Below are 19762 nucleotides of genomic sequence, written 5' to 3'. Positions count from 1 at the left end.
ACCGGCCATGGGCCCCCAAAAAGCTGAATTTCAGACATTCCGAAACCAAAGCAGCGAAAAAACCCCGAAGAAATCTCTCTCTCTCTCTCTCTCTCTCTCTCAGATACCATTCCGAAACCAAAACAGTATCAGAAAAAATGAAACTTTCTAGGGTTTTGTAAACCCTAATCCTTCCCTATGGAAATGCCGGGAAGGAGATCGAATTATTCCCTCCTCAGCCAATTCCCCGAAGAACCCCAACACAATCAATCAAAATTCCCACCTTCTTCCCTTCCCTTCTACGAAACTCTCTCCGCAGAAAAAAACAAAGGAAAATCTGAAAGACCTTTCGATTGGACAATCCCCTCCGATGATCACCGATCTCGGATCGGAAATCTCTTCCCGTCGGCCGGATTACAACGCCAATCTAGCGGCAGTAGCTTCGGCGAGAGCTCTCTTTCCGGCGATTATTACTTACCGACAGTATCTTTAGCGAATGATCCTGACCTTTATAAGATGGTGCCGGAGGAAGGGTTTAAGTCCGGCGCCGGAGTGGAGGCTGGTAGGTTGAATCTGATTGAGGCGGGGGCGGGATCGTCTTCTTCTAAAAGTTGGGCTCAGCAGACTGAGGAGAGTTATCAGTTGCAGCTTGCTTTGGCGCTTCGCCTTTCAAACGAGGCTACTTGTGCTGATGATCCGAATTTCTTGTGTCCTGATGATTCTGTTGTTGGATCGAATCTTGTTTCTGCGGAGTCCATGTCTCATCGGTTTTGGGTAATTTAGCTTCTTTTTTTTTAATGTTTGGTTGATGGAATTAGGGTTTGGTGTTTTGTTTCAGTTGGTTAATTAGGGTTTGTTCTGGGTAATTTGGCTTTTTTTTTAATTTTTTATGTTGGTATGTGGAATTAGGGTTTGGTGTTTTGTTTCAGTTGGTGAATTAGGGTTTGTTCTGGGTAAATAGGTTTTTTTTTTTTTTAATATTGGTAGATGGAATTAGGGTTTGGTGTTTTGTTTTAGTCGGTGGATTAGGGTTTATTTAATCATTTCTTAATTAATTGGTATGGATTGGTTTCCACCTTTGATGATTGCTGTTGGTTTTGATTGTACGTTGTATTTGCAATTGAAACAGTCTCACAAAACTTAGAAACCTTATTCTTCTCTTAGATGGCATCAAATCCTAGATCAAGTTTCCAGGCTATCATAGGGTTCAGAATGTCTTTCGTGATTGGTTTGCTCATATGGTTTGTGACTTGTTGGGGTTGTGCAGATTTTGTAACTATGACTTCAATATAATGTCCCTTCTTTGGATTTTTAGTGGTTTATACAATGATATCATAAAATTATTCTGAGTACCGCTACAAGCTTTCTTCAGTTTTTGAAAATGACCTGAAAATCAACTATGGTTATAAAATCGTACATGTCAATCTGTAGCAATAGTTGAATCTCACCTGCATTGCCATTTCATTTTCTCCAATTCATAAGATAAAAATCATGTCAAACACATATTGAATACCGGTGTTCTAGGACACCATCCCATGCTCTACTCTTTTCAATTGCCAATCAATTTTGTTGTTGAGCTCCAAGATTTGTAGACTGAAAGCGGCTATTCCTCATTCAGTTGATAACTAATGTTTAATGGCTAAATCTGTACACTAGGGTTCCTTTCTATTTTTATTGGGTGATATCTATTCACCATGTTGATAATATGTGAGAAGGATTGATAGAAAGCACATAAACATAATTGAACACAGACTATTGTTTGGAGATTGGTGCATCCAGCTACCTGTACCTGTACCTATGTCATGCTCTATGCTTGAACTCTTAGGGGTTGCTTGGATCCAAAGAAAACTCACTCAAGTCAACTCAACTATGCCTTTGTCCCAAACTAGTTGGGGTCGGCTAATGAATCCTTTAGAAAATCTTCATGAAGAAGGTGAAAGGATCTACCCGGCTCAAATTGACCAAGTTTAATCCTGACACTAGTTGGGTTCGTCTGCATGGATCATTTTCTTCCATTCTCTCCTGTCCAAGGTCATGTTCTTTGTTATGTTCCTAGCCCTCAAGTCTTTCATCACTGTTTCTATCCAAGTTGTTTTCGATCTGCCTCTACCTCTTTTTACTCCATCAACTTGGCATGAGTCACTTCTTTTCACTGGAGCATATCCAAAGGCCTACGTTGGATATGCCCAAACCATCTTAAGCAGTGCTCTCTCATCTTCTCCTCAATTGGTTCCACCCCTACCTTTTTACGGATGTCATCATTTTTAATTCGATCTAACCTTGTGTGGCCGCACATTCATCTAAGCATTCGCATCTCCGCTACACATGGCTGGCCTCACAGCTGTCTTATAAAACTTTCCCTTCAACTTGGTAGGTATTTTACTGTTTGGATCTGGAAAAAAATTTCTAAATTTTTTTCTATGAAAAAAATTCCAGGGTGGGGTTGCAATTTTACTAGAAAACAAGGAAATTTTTTATTTTGTGAAGTAAAAATCTTTATTTTGAAAATTTCCAGTAATCTCTTATCACCTTTGTTTATGTCGGGTTTGAGCCTCTAGCTCAATGGTAAAGGCTTTTCTCTTTGACCTTGAGTTCCGTGGTTCAATCCCAGCTTACGAAAGAAAAAAACCTTTGTTTATGCCTATGAAATGGCAGTTAAATATCTGGCAGAGGAGTTGTTGCATTCTATACTTATTATATTATTTCTAGCATTCGATTATCTTTCTATATTTGACAATACAATTTCCATTCCTGGCAGGTAAATGGCTGCCTATCTTATTATGACAAGGTCCCAGATGGGTTTTACCTGATTCATGGAATGGATCCATATGTATGGACTATATGCACTGATCTACAAGAAAATGGGCGAGTTCCATCAATTGAATCACTGAAGGTTCTTGATCCTCGCGATTCTTTGGTGGAAGTAATTTTGATTGATAAACGTTGTGATCCTGGTTTGAAGGAGCTAGAAAATATGCTACTCAGCCTTTCATGTAGTTGTGAAAACACAAAAGAGGTAGTTGATCAGCTTGCAAAACTCGTCTGCAATCGGATGGGGTGAGTAATCTACACAAGTTTCCACTGTCAAAAAATAAAAATAAAAATCAAACATGTTTACATGACTAGAATATCTCTTCGTTTGATGTCTCTGTTAAACAATATTTCGTTTCTATCACAAGGGGTGCAGCTTCTACTGGAGAAGGTGGTTTAATCCCCCGCTGGAAGGACTGCAGTGGGAGTCTCAAGGATTGTTTAGGATCTGTTGTGCTTCCTATGGGTAACCTATCTGTTGGTCTCTGCAGGCATCGTGCTCTGCTATTCAAAGTATAGTTCTGAACTTCATGCTATTTTTAATATATGTGTCCTGTACTATCTTGATATTTGAAATTTCTCTTATCAGTATTTTTTTTTTCTTTTCTGTTTTCATATTGAACCAGTTTGATGGTGCATGCAGAATGGATCAATGTGCAACTAACATTTGTCTTTTTCCTATTATAAGTGGCATTTTTTGGCACAAACACGCCTTTTGAATTAATAGCTTCCTTTTGTCATGATTAACCTAAGTGTTATGGATATCACAGGTGTTAGCAGACACAATACATTTGCCATGCCGAATTGCCAAGGGCTGCAAGTATTGTAGGAGACATGATGCTTCTTCCTGCCTTGTGCGGTTTGGTGTCGAAAGGTATGGGGTGTTGATTCTTCAGTCGATAGACCGATACTATGATTTAATGAATTTTATTAATCTATAAGATACTATGATTTAATAAATTTTAATCTATAAATTCTGTTGAAAGGTTTGCAGTCTTCTTTCATTAACTACATATCTGGCAATATTTAATAATCCTTTTCTTGGTTCTTTCAGTGAAAAAAAAAAACTCTCAGTTCAGTGCATAAGATTATTGATTGCCCTTGAGTAACAGAAATTCTCTCTCTCTAGTAGGTAACTAGGTCAATAACTGTTATATGCTGATGCAGAGAAATATGAAGTGGACAGATAACATTCGTTTCTGCTTCATCACAAATAAAATAAATTCAATTCCTATGCTTTCAATAACTTTGTTGTATTTTCCTCTTCTGAATTTAGAGGCATGAAAATTCAAGTTCAAAGCAAAAGAAACACCTGCTGAACATTTAATTATTTAGAAAGTATCATCGATAAGTTCATGATAATTAAGGTGATTGTTACGAGAAGTTCCTTCAACCTGAAACATCCTCACAATGAGAGTGGGCGAGTGAAGGCTGGACCAATATACAGTTGACGACAAGAGTTAGATAAGGCTGCAAAGTTGCAATTGTGGGATGATATAGGGACTGGAGATGTAGTGAGTGCAAGTATCCCAACATCAGTTACTGGCTGTGGTGCCTTGAATGTGAGAAAATTTGGAGTTCAAATGGCATGAACACTGGTAGATGTAAGCATTTTTTTTTGAAATGTGGTAGATGTAGGCATTGTTTTGAAGATATTATGATTTATGATTCAAATCTTATGATTCAAATCAAATCTTATGAATCTTGATTTGAATCCCATGATCGAATCTAATTTTTTATAAATCTTGTAGTTTTTAATTAGGTCATGCTATTAAATCGTAAAGCGTATGATTCATATGATTCATGCTATTTATCCTTATAAAGGAAAATAAGGACTTTCTTTCAAATGACCCCATTTTGCTACCTTGTTAGAAGAAGTCCTTGAAAACCCTATCGTGAGAAGGAAGGAAAAAAAGAGGAGTTTGAACGAATTGAACCAGTTTGGACTAGCAGGAAGGAGAAGACGAATAAGAATAAAAAGAAATAGGGAAAGGACCAGTTTTGCTTGAAGCATTTGAACCAGTTCAAATAGGTCGAACAAATTTTGCAGATGTTACGAACCATCGTAAAAACAACAAGTTGAAGAAGACGAAAATGAAGAAGAAAGAGAACTTGTGACTGTTGTCACTTTCCACCTGAACAAGTTGCCTTTTGTCTGAAGCAACTCACCGCCTGAAGTAGATGAATTCTTTGTTTTGTTCCCAGCTTCTTTGGCAGAGATTAGAAGTAGGTGGGGACTACAAGCCAGAATACGTACTTTGTCCTCGTTTGGCGAAGCTTCTCATTCTCTATCTTTCTGAGCGAACAAAACGGGCAAAAATAAGAGAATTAGTATCGCTCGAAAGACTCCGCATCACTCTAAAAAAGCATGTTTTTTGTCACTCAAAATGTGGGATTTGGAGAAAAGAGTATCGTGGGTCAAGATTGCAGAACACATCCTTCTCGACTTTTTTGTTTTTTATTATCCGCACGGAAAAACCATAAAAACGCTATGAAGAATGATTGTCGAATGTCACAATTCTCTTCTTTTTTACACTAAGATAAGGAGTAGGTGGGAAGTGGGATCTGCATGTCACATTCTTTGGCTGATATTAGAAGTGTGGATTGCATGTCACCTTCTTTGACTGAGATTAGAAGCAGATGGTTAAAATTCTTTGCTTATTTTCCATCCTTTTCTTTTGTTTATAGTGACTACATGTGCACTTAATTTTAAAAAATGAATATGTAGATGCATATTAACATTGCTTCATACTTTCTCTTTTGTTTCACTTTCTTTGGGAACTCATGTCGGTATGCGCGCTCAGTCAAGCACAATGAATGTGCATCAGGACATTACTTACACCGATGAGGGAGATGCTGATAATGAAGACAACGACGACGACTTATCTGTTTTCGATAGTTGATATTTGTCATTTCATGTTTGAGAATTTGAGAATTGATATGAACTTGTGCCTTTTATTATTATTATTTTTAGATTTTTATCCGATATATATAGGTTTGGATGGGAAATGGATGATTAGTATGTGGCAAGTTTGTTAGGAAATGATTCATATTATGATGTTGAATAACTAATCACAATAGTTTCTATTTAAATTAATGATTTGGATGGAAAATAAATAATTAGTCATTTTATTATTATCTCTGATTTATTATAATTAGTATGCAACAAGTTTGCTAGTATGAGAATCTGAACAATGAATTGTGCTTGCATTCTATGGCTATATGTTATCATCATGTTTCTTTTTCTCATTTTTGGTAATCATTCTGGTTTTGAGCCAAGTTTTACAGTCGTCACAAACTGCCTTACTGATGCTTGATGTTGCATTGCCATGAACTTTTTGGGTTTAATAAAGTTGAAATGCTGGAACTCCCTTATTTACCAGTCACTAAATGCATTTGGTTCTTGGCAGGGAATATTTAGTTGATTTGATTGGGAACCCAGGATTCTTATGTGAGCCCGATTCCTTACTTAATGGTCCAACTTCCATCTCAATTTCTTCACCCTTGCGTCTTCCGAGATTCAAATCAGTTGAAATTGCTGAGGACTTCAGGTCTTTAGCCAAAAATTATTTCTCGGATTGTCAATCTCTAAATCTCATGTTTGATGATGCTTCTTCAGGTGATTCCCTCAGGATATCTTTTTCATACTAGTTATGTAGCAATCAGGCTGGCAAATACTAGTTAAAAACTTATAGCATGCGTATATTGTGGTGGGCTCATGTTCTTTTCATCTGAGTAATTATTATTTTTTCTTTCAGTCATTTTTGTTTTACTATTAGACTCCTTGAAGTGTCGAACTGTTGCAATGAGCAAGAATGGCAAATATGTATTGGCAGGTGTATTGGCTTGAGTCAAAATCACATGTATTGGCTGCACGTATCGGCTGATATGATTTATTTATTTATTTTGGTCAAGGTCGAAGAAAACACCAATAGTATGTTTTCAACACGGATCCCATTTACTTTTATTTTTAATAAATATCTTTGTTATGAATTTCTTAATGGGATTTATAATGTTTAAAGCATACTAGCGAAGTAGCAAGCCATTCAATCGTGTTATGTTTTCTTGTCTATCCATTTCTTATGTACTACTTGAACTAAAAGTATAGAAACAAGTGAACGACTAATGAAAGAACAACATAAGCATGTAATCTACATACACAACTACATATTTGACACAATGAAAAGTAGTAGGTACACTTAGACAAAGTACTGCAATACTACAATCTACATATGATCAAAGATACTATTACACAAAGATTTAAAAAAAAATAAAATCTTTATGTAATAGTATTACATTATGAATATTCAAAATTTTAAATAATAAGCTAGCAATGTACTAGTATATTATCTACCTTAATACCAGAAAGAGGTACATGGGAGCAGGAAGCAGTTAGCATCATTAGCATTGCATCCATATATTAAATAAAAGCACAAAATAAAGATGAAAATATAAAAAACTGTAAAATACGAAAATAAATGAAAACAGAAAAATAATATGCAAATTGATGCACAACGTCATAGGTCTTGCCTCAAAAAAAATGTAAACGCATAAAATGAATACAGAAACGAAGATTGCACTAAAAAAATGAAAAGTTAAAAAAGGAAACAAATGAGAAATTTAGAGTAAAAAACCATCAAACATCATCAAATATTACCAAAAAACATACATATTCAATAAGCTATGCATGGATTCATTTGATTGTTTTTGATGTTGTGCAATGGATCCATGACATATAAATGGTAAAAAATTAGGTGTTCTAGCTCAGTTGGAAAACATTCCTAATTTCATGAATTTGCTTTCGATCTGTTGATATGCTCTTCAGTTCATTTTCTATTTTTATTTTAAATAATATTTCCTAGTAGATCTTGGAGGGATTTGGTGATACAGCTCCTAACCAGTGAAACAAGTGCAATTATAAAGAAATGCTGTGAAAAAGTGAAAGAAAGGAGTTCAGTTTGTGTTTTTGGGCCCCCGTAGCTAACTTGAGCCGCTCGCTAGCTAGCGACCGTCCGATCTCACGAATTGAATTCAAACCAATATCAGGCTACTTTCCCTATAAAGTCTTTGTACGGAACCACTTTTCATTCCCGAGCTGTGTGCAGGAAGGTGGAAAAGTTGCCTGTTTAACAGGAGCTTACTTTTGTTAACCCTTGACACTTGAACTTAGAAATCTACCCAACTCCTTGGGGTTGCCTATCAAGATGTTTGGTTGGTTATTTTGAGCTGATTCAGTTCAAATGTTACAACTTTCATGATGTTTACATGGTTCATAATTTCATTTAATTTTCAGTGTGGATGAGTTTTTTGATGAATAATGTTGATATCTTTTTTTTTTTTTTTGAATAATATTTTGTATTTTTATGAACTATATCTTGTAAAAGATTTCAGTGCAGCAATTGTATGATTTCTTTATGACAGGTACTGTTGTTGGTCAAGAAGATGCTACAGATCCATCCTTCCCTAAACATATTGATAGGAAGTATATGGATGCGAAGAACCTAATACCTTTTTCAAGTGACAACGATGAACATGGTCAGCCACCCAAGCCCTATAATCAAAGAATTGCTCAACGAAATCCCTTAGATGAAGATTCCCATATGCAAAAATGGCACACTGCTTCTCAGAATTGCGGGGCCCAACAGTGTTTAGTTGAGGAATCCATCCCACCGATATTTATCCAGAGGCATGATCACAGAGATATTCCTCCAATTTTAGCCAAATCTGAAAGTAAAACATCTCTTGATGTGGATGACTTGGACATTCCATGGAGCGATCTTGTTCTGAAGGAGCGAATAGGATCAGGTACTTTTAGTTTTTTACAAGGAAGGGCATCAATTAACACTGTCAACTGTCGTAACTATTTATGTACGATCCTGTTCATGTGGTGTTATGAATTTTTGTATGTTTCAGGTTCTTTTGGGACTGTCCATCGTGCTGATTGGCATGGTTCAGTAAGTATTTTATACTTTATTGTTCAAGATTAAAATTTTATTGACTTACTACTCCATATTTTGGTCAAAGAGGTCTTTTATTATGAAGTGTGTATCTGTTTCTTAGAAAAGCAATTGCTGTTTTTGGATGAATTTATTCATTGATGCTGTAATGGTTTCTTAGAATTCTATTATAGAAGTTTTTTTTTTTTATTATAGAAGTTTTGTGACTATTAAAAAGTGACTTACAGGGGCACATTGTTTATATGTTTTATCTGATACCAATTCCTGATTTGTTTTTACATTAATCTTAGTAGATCCTGTTAAATAAAACAATAATAAAAAGTATTTCTGGTTAAATTGAATTGAATATATACATAGAGAGAGTGAGAGAGAAATTTAACCAAAATAAGCTAATAAATATTAAAATTTAATCTATCCCCTGATAGTACACACACTCAAACATAATAAAGTAAATAAACTTCCAACACCCCCTCAAGCTGGGTTATAAATATCTCCCATGTGATGCTTTGGTAAAGATATCTTCCAACTGATGCTCGAACTTCACATATGGACTAGAGATCTGCTTACTCGAAAACCTTTTCTCGAATAAATTCACAATCTACTTTATGTTTTCCTCGTGAAATAATGAATTGCTTGCTATATGAGTTGCTGCCTGGTTATTACAATGCATCTTTATCGATTTCTCAACTTTACAACCCATCTCTAATAGAAGAGTTTTCGGCCACATCAACTTACAAGTACTGTGAGCCACTCTGTACTTTTTTATTTTTCAAGTTACCGGGTTCCTCCAACAAAGGTGCAATATCCAGTGGTAGACCTTTTGTTTAATTTATTTTTGTATTTCGTAATACCTTTCCTCAGAGATTTTTTAGTTAACCTTAGTTTTTCCATCCTTCATAGCATAATGCCAAATTGACTTGAAAATTATGAACTTTTCAAAACATAAAAAGTAACAGAAAGTATGAACAGTATGAAATGTTTTGGAACATATTGCCCTTGCATTGAAATCTCTCTCTCTCTCTCTCTCTTGAAATGTAAAAAAAAATCTCATTTTGCAAAAGTATCTATTCCAAAGTCTCAATGATATTCGTTATGCTTCATATTAGTTCATTTTAAGTTATTACAGCCATATTGTTTAGTTTTTTTGAAATGAAACAACCATATTGTTTAATTTGTAAGTAATCTTCATTATATTAACCATCACAGTTTTTCTTATTAGCTGAGCTGTATTGATAATTTTCTTGCTGGAAATTTGACACTAATGCTTCGTTCTTTTGTACCTATACAACAAATTTAACTAACAGGAAGTTGCTGTGAAGATTCTCATGGAACAAGACTTACATGCAGAGCGCTTTAAGGAGTTTTTGAGAGAGGTATAGCTGTACGAAATTTCTTGTTGTACCAAATTGGCTCGTGGTCTTTTTGTTCAAGCTTTGGGACTTCTCATTGACATTATGGAGTAAGTTGATACAATTGTAATGGTCGAGTATTTATCCTCAATAAGCTCATCTATACCAATGTTACCGAGATTGCCCTCCCACCCTCCGAGCCGCGATTTGGGGTCGCATGACCCCAAACATGGGTCGTTTGAGACCCGGATCATAAAAAATGGCGACCCGAGAGAGAGAGAGAGAGAGAGAGAGAGAGAGAGAGAGAGAGAGAGAGAACAAAAAAAACAACTCTCATTCCCAGCTTTAATCTAATCACATCTTGAAATTCCAAGGGTAGGCCCGAGTACTTACTCTAATGGCAACTTATGAGGAGGTAAAGTTAGGTTCCTAACAAGTTTTAACATTTTGAAAACTTCTAATCCAATTTTGAAGATTAAGAAATCAAGAATGAAATTTAAGCACACAAGTTAAATCCTAAGTGCAATGCAAATGTAAAGCAAGAGATAAGAGAGAGTGCACCCGAGATTTAAAGTGGTTCGGTTCTCCAAACGGAGGCCTACTCCACTCAACCAACCAAACCCGTTGATGGCTTCACTATTTGATCTTCCCAACTTCGGCGAAGATCGGTGCCGATTACAATTCCGAATGCCTTTAACCTTGGTGGCAATCCTCACCACGGAGAGTGGGCTCCGCTTCTCCGAACACTCCCCCGAATACAATGTTCTTGATAAAGAAAGAAAGAACAAAAAATCCCTCACAAGGGTTTACAAACTTTGAATAAGATGTACAAATTTGAGCCTATGATCCAAATCCTAATTCTAGGGGATGAGAGGCATAAACAAGCTTGATTCACTCTTGGGATTTTCCAATAGGTTTTTAGAGTGTTAGGATTGATAATTGGGAAGTAGAGAATGCCCATATATATAGAAAAACTAAATATGACCGTTTGAGGGGCATAGTCGTAATTCTGGCAAAGTTCCCAACGGTCACAAATTTCTTCCCGTTATAGTGTTCTCGGAGTTCCGAGAGATTTTCTCGGAGTTTCGAGAAATTATCTTGGAGTTCCGGGAATTGAAACAGAAGTTGGAAAAATGCTACTGGACCATTTCTCGAAGTTCCGAGAAGCCTATGTCAAGCAGATTTTCAATTCATGTTTTTGGGCTTCCAACTTTACACCAAGTTGGGATTGTTATGAGGGTTCCAAAGTGTTGGAACACCACAAGAACAATCTCTTAAACATTTTAGGGTGTGTGAGATTTATTTTATTTATGCCTCTTAAACACCTAAATTTGGATTGGATCTTATACATTCTAAAATGACTTTGATCTTCAATTGATGCTTCAAGTCTTCGTTCGTCTTGGATCTCCGATGTCTTTGGCCTTCATAAGCGGTCCAATGAGAGCTTCTTGGCCTTAATCCAAGCAATCTTGTCTTAGCACAATTATGATCTACAACTTAGACAATCAAACACATTAGTGATATAAAATCACTTGTGTATTGGAATCATCAAAAGAAGATGTGAATGCCAAGGTGGGAACCATTGGGCTTACACATCTCATTGGCCAAAAAAAAAAAAACAAAAAAAAAACAAAGAAGTAAAGATACTGACCTGAAATAGATGATGTTCCAATAGAAACTTCTACTGAAGATCGCCTGTCCAAATACAATCCATGTACAGTATTGTAAAACCTCATTCCCTGCTTCCTTGTTTTTGCAGAGAGAGAGAGAGAGAGAGAGAGAGAGAGAGAGAGAGAGAGAGAGAGAGCTTGTAAATGGCACAAGAGAGGAGGGAAAAGGGAAACCTAGAAGGCATGCAGCCACTTAAAAATTTGAATAAAAAAATCCGACCACAACACAAGCCTACTAATAGGGCTGCAACAGGGTCGGGGTGGGTTGGGTTTTTCAAAACCCTAGCCCAACCCTGGATCCCATTATCTTAGCCCTGACCCGCCCTGACCCTAAGTCAGGGCTGAAAAACCTCAACCTATTGCTTGCCCTACAGGGCTCAGCGCGGCCCTGGCCTGCCCTGATTGGCCCTGATTGGGCAGGGCTGGCCCTGATTGACCCTAGTGAAAATACCTGTTAAGAGTGCCACAAATAAAGCAACCACATATCATATAGAACAAAATGACAAATAAACAGAGAAGGGGAATAAAATAAGGCAATATGAATTCAACAACATGATGGGCAGCAGAGACAATTAACAATAATAATCTAAAGAAACATCAATCCAAGATAATAGAAAACATTAGCAAAAGAAACATGCACAGATGGTTCAATTCTATAATAGAAAACCTAGGGTCGGGCCGGGTCAGGGTGACCTGAGGCATTAACCCAGAACCCAACCCGACCCTGAGTCAGGGCCTAAAAAATCAACCCTGACCCGCCCTCAGGGTTGGAAAATCCAGCCCAGACCCTGTTTGGGCTCAGGGCGGGTCAGGGCTGACATGGCCAAACTTGCACCCCTACCCAAGGTTTTAAATCTCGGTTTCGGTACGAAATTTCGGACGAAATCTTGTGAAATTTCCGAAACGTTTCACTGAAATTTTGTACTTCACCGAAACGTTTCACCGAAATTTCCGAAACGTTTCACCGAAATTTTACCGAAACGAAACGTTTCGGCGAAGTTTGGTACTTTCCGACTCACAGTGAATTTCGTTTCGGTTTCCACCGAAACCGAAATATTTCGGCCGAAACGAAATATTTCGGCTGAAACGAAACGTTTCGGCCGAAATTTAAAACCATGCCCCTACCTACTAATATTGGCTCTACAAGTTTTAACATATTTTTTAAATAGTTGTCAAATGTTATTGCCTTTCCCAAAAACTGATATTGGCACTACAAGTTGTAATCTCTTTTTTAAACAGTTGTCAAATTTGATTAACTTTCCCAAAATCAGCAGCCACCACTTGATATGCTTGATCGTCATAGTTAAGATAAGGCCTAACAATGCTTTAGCATCTCTTGGAATAACGTTAAACTAGAGAGAATATCAGAGTGATCTGAATTAGAACTCCAAACCAACCAACGACCCCAAATAGTGAACCAACTTAGCCTACCCTTATCGTACTGCGTATTAGGCCACCATCGTACCCCGTACCTGTTCCCGAACCGCGTACCAGAACGAATTGCGTTCTAGGTAACATTGATATATACAACTATTTAAAAAAAAAAAATTTATTACCTTGATCCTTCTGTCAATGCTTGCTGATTGTTCATTTGATGAGTTGGTGTTATTGTCATCTTGGCTAAAAACAGTAGTTGGCGTTAATTTGCATAAACTTGCTGAAACTTTCTATTAGCGATGTCTAAAAGTTTATTACAATTCTCCTTTTTCTGGCCATCGATTTTCTTTGTTTTTTCATTTGAACTCTCTTTCAGATGTCCATTTGTCATCCATATCCCTCTTTTACCGTACCTTGTAGGTGAAACACTATTTTTTTAAAAAGTTATGATTACAGTGAAAAAACTTGTTGTTTTCTTAGTTTCATTTTCCAATTGTGTTTCACTATGTTTATTTTGCATATCAGGTTTCAATGATGAAACGCCTGCGGCATCCGAACATTGTTCTATTTATGGGTGCAGTTACTCGGCCCCCAAACCTGTCCATTGTCACAGAATATTTATCAAGGTTCTTTTAATGATACCTTTTTTTCATTGTCATATTCTTTTCATAAGCCGATTCTTCTTTGGAAGAAGTACACTTCGCATAATGATTTTATGTCGGCTGGAACCTCAGAGGGAGCTTATATAGACTTTTACATAGACCTGGTGCGAGAGAAGCTTTGGATGAGAGGCGTCGGCTAAGTATGGCTTATGATGTGGTATGTCCATAAATAACCTCGTCTTATTTATATTTAGGAATACTTGGATCCCTCACCGTTAAATAACTTTGTTTCAGAAAAATTTCCTCTACTTATGCATTGTAGTTGTTCTCAAGCCAGTTCTTCCATATCTAATTATGAATTTTCATATTGGTTTTAGTTTATGATCTTGTAGTTGCTTCATACAGGCAAAGGGGATGAATTATCTTCATAGGAGTAATCCTCCCATTGTTCATCGCGATTTGAAGTCTCCAAATCTTTTGGTGGATAAAAAATACACCGTAAAGGTCAGAGCTTTAGTAACGTTTTTCCTACTGGATGGGCTATAATTGCTTTGCTGAACTTGCTTATTTTCATGAGTATGGAATGTATTTTCTGTCCACATGATATGCTTCTGCAAGCTTTGAAATTTGAGAAGGTAAAAAGATCTAGAATAGTTCTGATTATAGTAGTAGTCCCGAGGGTCTGACGGAGTCCCTAGTGTCACATATTAAAGAATCCCCATTTGCAGCCTTATCAGTTCGATTTGCTGTCATTTTGGCTATTCTTTCTTAATGATGAATTGATGGTTGGATATTTTACAAGAGCCCTTATTTTTGTGGAATAATTCAAGCATTGCTCTTAAATAATCTGCGTGGTCGAAGCTATTTTGTAAAATGCCAAACCATACAGCCATGGTTTATCCAAGGTTTAAAATTTCGGTTTCAGTTTCTGTCGCCACGGAAACGGTAGTATTTTAGTTTTGGTTGGAAATTTCGGTGGAAATCCTGTAAAATCAAGGAAACATATGCAAATGATAGAATTTAAAGATGAAACTTCAATAAATTCTAGATAGGGGTTGGCCTGTAGCTCAATGGTTGTGGCTTAGGTTTGATTCCAGCTTACCTACCAAAAAATGCTAGAATAAGCACAGATACACACTTAGAAACCATCACATACAAAACAACTATCCATGATGGTTTAAAAACATCGAACACCTAGTGACATGCACTGTCACGCATCTTTGATAATTTGGAATATACCAAATTTAACATGTAATTCATATAAATATTTATTCATAATACATGCACCACATTTTGCATGCAATTCATATAAATATCTTTATGTAATACATACTAATATTGTATACCACGTAGAAGAACCCAACTAGAACCAGGATCAGAGCCGGGTAGATTTGCCAAAGCAGGGGTGCTAAAGGAGGAGACCATAGTTAACACAATTCTAGTTAGCACGGCTGGTTGAAATTTGTATTGGGACTACATTTATGATTACTGTCTATGGTATACTTGGATTTATCCGCTTTTGTATATTGGCGGGGACAACTTGTCCCAACTCCCAACCATTACTTAATAAAATTGTCCACTTTCAAAAAAAAGAAGAAAAAAAGAACCAGGATTAGAGCTAGGTAGATTCCTTTTACCTTCTTCATGAATTTTTTCTAAAGGATTCATTTAGCCGACCCCAACTAGTTTGGGACTAAGGCTTTGTTGAGTTGAGTATACTAGTATAGTATACCACTATTAAACTTAAAATTTTGGTTTACGCATTTTGCTTGTTACTGAGAGAGAACGACCCTAATGAATTTTCAAAAGAACATAATTATTGCCTTGGGGAGAAAGGAGAATCGTAAATACTTTGTTGTTACTCCACTCTTTTAAATTATATTTATGAAAGATAGTGGAGGCAAGCACTTTATTAGAAGCAGCATCTAGGGCGTGAAGAGAATAAAGAGATTTTCAAGGACAAATGAAGGTCAAATTTAGATGTTTTAGAACTAGATGAGGTTGAAAGTGCTGAAAGAAAGGATTTCAATTAAAAGAATGAGAGAAGAAGGTATTTCGAAGAAAGGAACCTTTCTATCTAAAAATAATGTGTGCGTACATGAGATGTAAAGACAAAAGTACCCTTAACTGAAAATAAAAGATGCTCTAACAGTTTATAGAATCTGCAATTCCACTTTTTTTGTTTGGAAATTTAAAAAATGTGTTCTAGAAATTGTAGGGTTGATGATTATTTGGATAATTGCCTAATTTCCAAGTTGGTTGCTAGAACCTTGGGTGATTGCCTAGGCTTACTATAAGTCTACAACATAGCAGCTTTACCTTTGAAAAAACACCCCTGACTAAAATATACCATGCTCTAACAATTCGATGGGCAAGGATTGAGATTTCTAATTCCTCTTCCTTGTTTTTTTGTTTTTTTACTACTTGGAAGGTGAAAATGAGTTTAATATATAGAGATGGTGATTTTCACCTCAGGTGTCACCGTGTCGGATGGTTGCCTAGCCGGCAGCATCTCAGTGAGACTGCCTAGGGATCTATGCCCTGCCCCACATTGCATGAGACATATTGCAAACATAAAAAAGATGAATTTAACAAATGTAGAAAATAATACTTAAATATGTTGAACTTGCATCTTTAACAATGAATCCATGGGTATGAGGTTTTCTATTCATTCATTGCTATTCATTTGTAATAATTGATTCCCCGATTCATTTTCATAACATTTTTATTTGTACCCATCTCAGGTCTGTGATTTTGGCCTCTCTCGTTTTAAGGAGAACACATTTCTCTCCTCGAAGTCATTAGCTGGAACTGTAAGTATCCTCAAATAATTTCTTGTATTTTTGTAGTATTTGTAAAATATTTTCTTCACAGAATATGAATTTATGAATTTTTCCTTAATTTCATTAGCCTGAGTGGATGGCACCGGAAGTTCTTCGTGATGAGCCTTCAAATGAGAAGTCTGATATTTACAGCTTTGGTGTTATACTATGGGAGCTTGTGACATTGCACCAACCATGGAATAATTTAAATCCAGCTCAGGTTTGTAATATATTCTCTCTTATGGATGTTGAAGTTACCTTGGTATATTTGTTTATATGCAAAATTACCTTCTATATTGATATAGCACAAATGTACAATTGATGCTCATGTAGGAACATTTGGGAAGGAAATCTAACTCTTGGTAGAAATTGACATCCAATATTGACTCTTATTGTTCTGATACTAATCTAGGATGCCACTTATAACATAAATATAAAGTAGTAGTCGATGGGTAGCTCTTGATTGTAATTATCAACAATATACTTCAAATTTAAAAGCAACTAGAAGCTAAATTACTGCAAAAATGCCAGCAATAACCTTCAATTGATGATCAATCTACAGGAATGAAAATTACGGCAGAAAATATATCTAATCTAGGTTGATTACAGCCATAGATCAAACTCACAAAAATCCTACAGAAATTGCTATAGATCTTCGCAATTTTAGTGTTTCTTTTCCAAAGGAATACCACGAGCAGGAAAAAGGTAGCAAACCCAGACTAATTTCTTTCTTATTCCAAAAGATGCAGAAAATATCTAAAAGCTAAATATATATATATATATATATATATATATATATAGAGAGAGAGAGAGAGAGAGAGAGAGAGAGAGAGAGAGAGAGAGAGAGCTAAAACTCTAAATTAAAAAATCCCTACTTTGGACAAAAATACTACGTCTAACACATTTGATTTTTTTTTGAATGGTTACACATTTGATTGCTTTCTTAAAGAAATAAACCATTATTGTTTCATGGGGAGTGATTAGACAAAAATACTACGTCTAACACATTTGATTTTTTTTGAATGGTTACACATTTGATTGCTTTCTTAAAGAAATAAACCATTATTGTTTCATGGGGAGTGATTAGACGGGCCAGATGACTTAGATTAGCACCATGCTAGATTAATGGCTGAGGTCTTTACATTATGCTATAATGAGAGTTGTCTATTTTCTCTATCTTTTCCCCCTTCCTATTTTTCTTTTTCTATTCTATATTTAAGCTAGCAGTAAAGTCTAACTCCGAGGAATACAAGTGTTCTAGGATATAATAATACAACTCAACCTTGTAACATGAACTACTTTTATTAGTTTGATGTATCCTAGTGCCTTCTCATGCAGGTGGTGGCAGCTGTTGGTTTTAAGTGCAGAAGGCTCGACATTCCAAGCAATGTGAATCCACGAGTGGCTTCTATAATTGAGGCTTGCTGGTTAAAGTATGTCAAAATACGTAGCTCTTTATCAGCTTCCATATACTGTTCTCCATTCATATTCGTGCCTTTTGTGATCATTGATAAAACAATCTTAAAACTGCAGCGAGCCCTGGAAACGACCTTCCTTCTCCAGTATCATGGAGTCCTTGAAGCCATTGATCAAGCCTCCAATACCTCAACCACTTCGATCAGAAATGCCAGAACTTACATGAAGGGCATAACATCTGCATACATCTGTCATTCTTTTGGTGATATCTAACAGCTCGCTGGATCTCACATTGCTTTGATATGATGAGGTGCCTTTCTAATCCATGGCTTTTCATTCTCGGAAACTGGGATTCTACGTGTAAACCGACTTTCCAATTTCCTAGTTCAATTCCACCAATATTTTCTTAGGTCGGAATTGGGAAAGACGTGACAAAATCAACTAGACTTAGGCATTTCATGCCATATATTAACTTAACTTCTACTTTTAGTTATTGCATCCACTGCTAATTTTGAAGCATAATCAAGATTCACCTTATCTCACTTCAATGCGATCAATGCAGGGCCTTTACCATCATACTCATTTCTGCTGCTATCGTGACTGCTGAGAGCTTGAACGGACCCGGAAAATTGCCATCGTGTACCCGAATTCTTATTCCAAAAGTTCATACCTTCCTTCATCAAGTAAAAATGTGCAAATATATTTATCTGTGTATGTATTACCATGTAATTAAAGCTGAAACACATATAGAGAACCAGTGAATTTTGCAGGCTGTGCAATTGCTTGTGCACCAGAAATTGGGAGTTGGGTGATTGGAAAAGTGCAAGAACCAGAAGCTCTCCTCACAATCTTTGGATGCTCTTTTCTTTTTCTTTTTTTCCTTTTTGAAAATGATCCTTGGATATTCTCTTCTACCATTGTTTTATGAGATTTGTCTTGTTTTATTGATATTTACATTCTTTGAAGTCGTTGCCCCACTGTCTTTAGTTGCATTCTCCTTCCTGTGTTGATGAGGATTGTTAAGTCTGATTTTAATTCTTAGTCACCAGTCACCAGTCACCATGCTTGCTTGTACATGGTCACAAATGTCTCCAGACTTCTTCAAAATATCACTACTTTATTGTTATTTGGTAAAACAACAATATAATCTGTATCTCGTCGTATTTTCATTTTTATCATTTACCGTGAAAAATATCACAAAACGATCGCTATAATTTTAAGATATTTTTTATTTTATCTTTTCTTGAATTATATATTTTTAATAAAATTTTAAATATTCTATTCTTAAGAGTTTTTTCCCGACATAAACCCAAAAATAAGAGAAAAATATAAAATCTCCCATTCTGAGAAACTCCTCAGGCAAGTATTTGTAACGGTGGCAAGGCTATGTTCAGCTGGATACTTGTCAGATCCTATCATAATTAGAAAATTGCTCGGATACCGTTACAAAAATCATGGATTGTATGTTAATACCTACAAAATTGAGTAAATATTGATATATATCTTATAAGTACTTAAATATCCTTCTAATTTATACTTCATCACGTTGTTAAAAATTGCTAATATTCTCTTATAATAATTTACACAGAGAAAACGGTTTCTACACACATGTGTAGATAAGTTATCTGCACACTAGCTTAAGATACAGTGGAGGCCCACATTGTTTGGGTGATCCAAACCATTCATTTGATTGGCCCTCACATAGATAGGGTGTCCACAAAAAATCAGCTCCATAGGATCATCCTAACCCTTCGAACCGTGGAGGCAAAAAATTGACAA

The 19762-nt window shown here is 36.1% G+C and overlaps 1 protein-coding gene across 1 annotated transcript; it reads left to right on the top strand.

The window, feature by feature from the left end:
* The first annotated feature begins 53 nt into the window (after positions 1 to 53).
* Positions 54 to 18948, top strand: CTR1 (Protein kinase superfamily protein). The gene is made up of 16 exons (XM_077385108.1): positions 54 to 753; positions 2738 to 3036; positions 3159 to 3303; positions 3561 to 3664; positions 6201 to 6409; positions 8212 to 8595; positions 8704 to 8744; positions 10052 to 10120; positions 13669 to 13769; positions 13878 to 13962; positions 14151 to 14249; positions 16490 to 16558; positions 16656 to 16787; positions 17906 to 18000; positions 18101 to 18293; positions 18546 to 18948. Exons 1-15 carry the CDS (start codon positions 178 to 180, stop codon positions 18207 to 18209), a joined length of 2517 nt encoding a protein of 838 aa, XP_077241223.1. The 5' UTR covers positions 54 to 177; the 3' UTR covers positions 18210 to 18293; positions 18546 to 18948.
* Positions 18949 to 19762: the final 814 nt, after the last annotated feature.

The sequence above is a fragment of the Tasmannia lanceolata genome, unplaced genomic scaffold, assembly GCF_043159265.1.
Source record: "Tasmannia lanceolata isolate RefF3 unplaced genomic scaffold, GAP_Taslan_0.1 ptg000007l, whole genome shotgun sequence".
NCBI lineage: Eukaryota > Viridiplantae > Streptophyta > Magnoliopsida > Canellales > Winteraceae > Tasmannia > Tasmannia lanceolata.
This window is presented reverse-complemented; position numbering and strand designations above follow the sequence as displayed.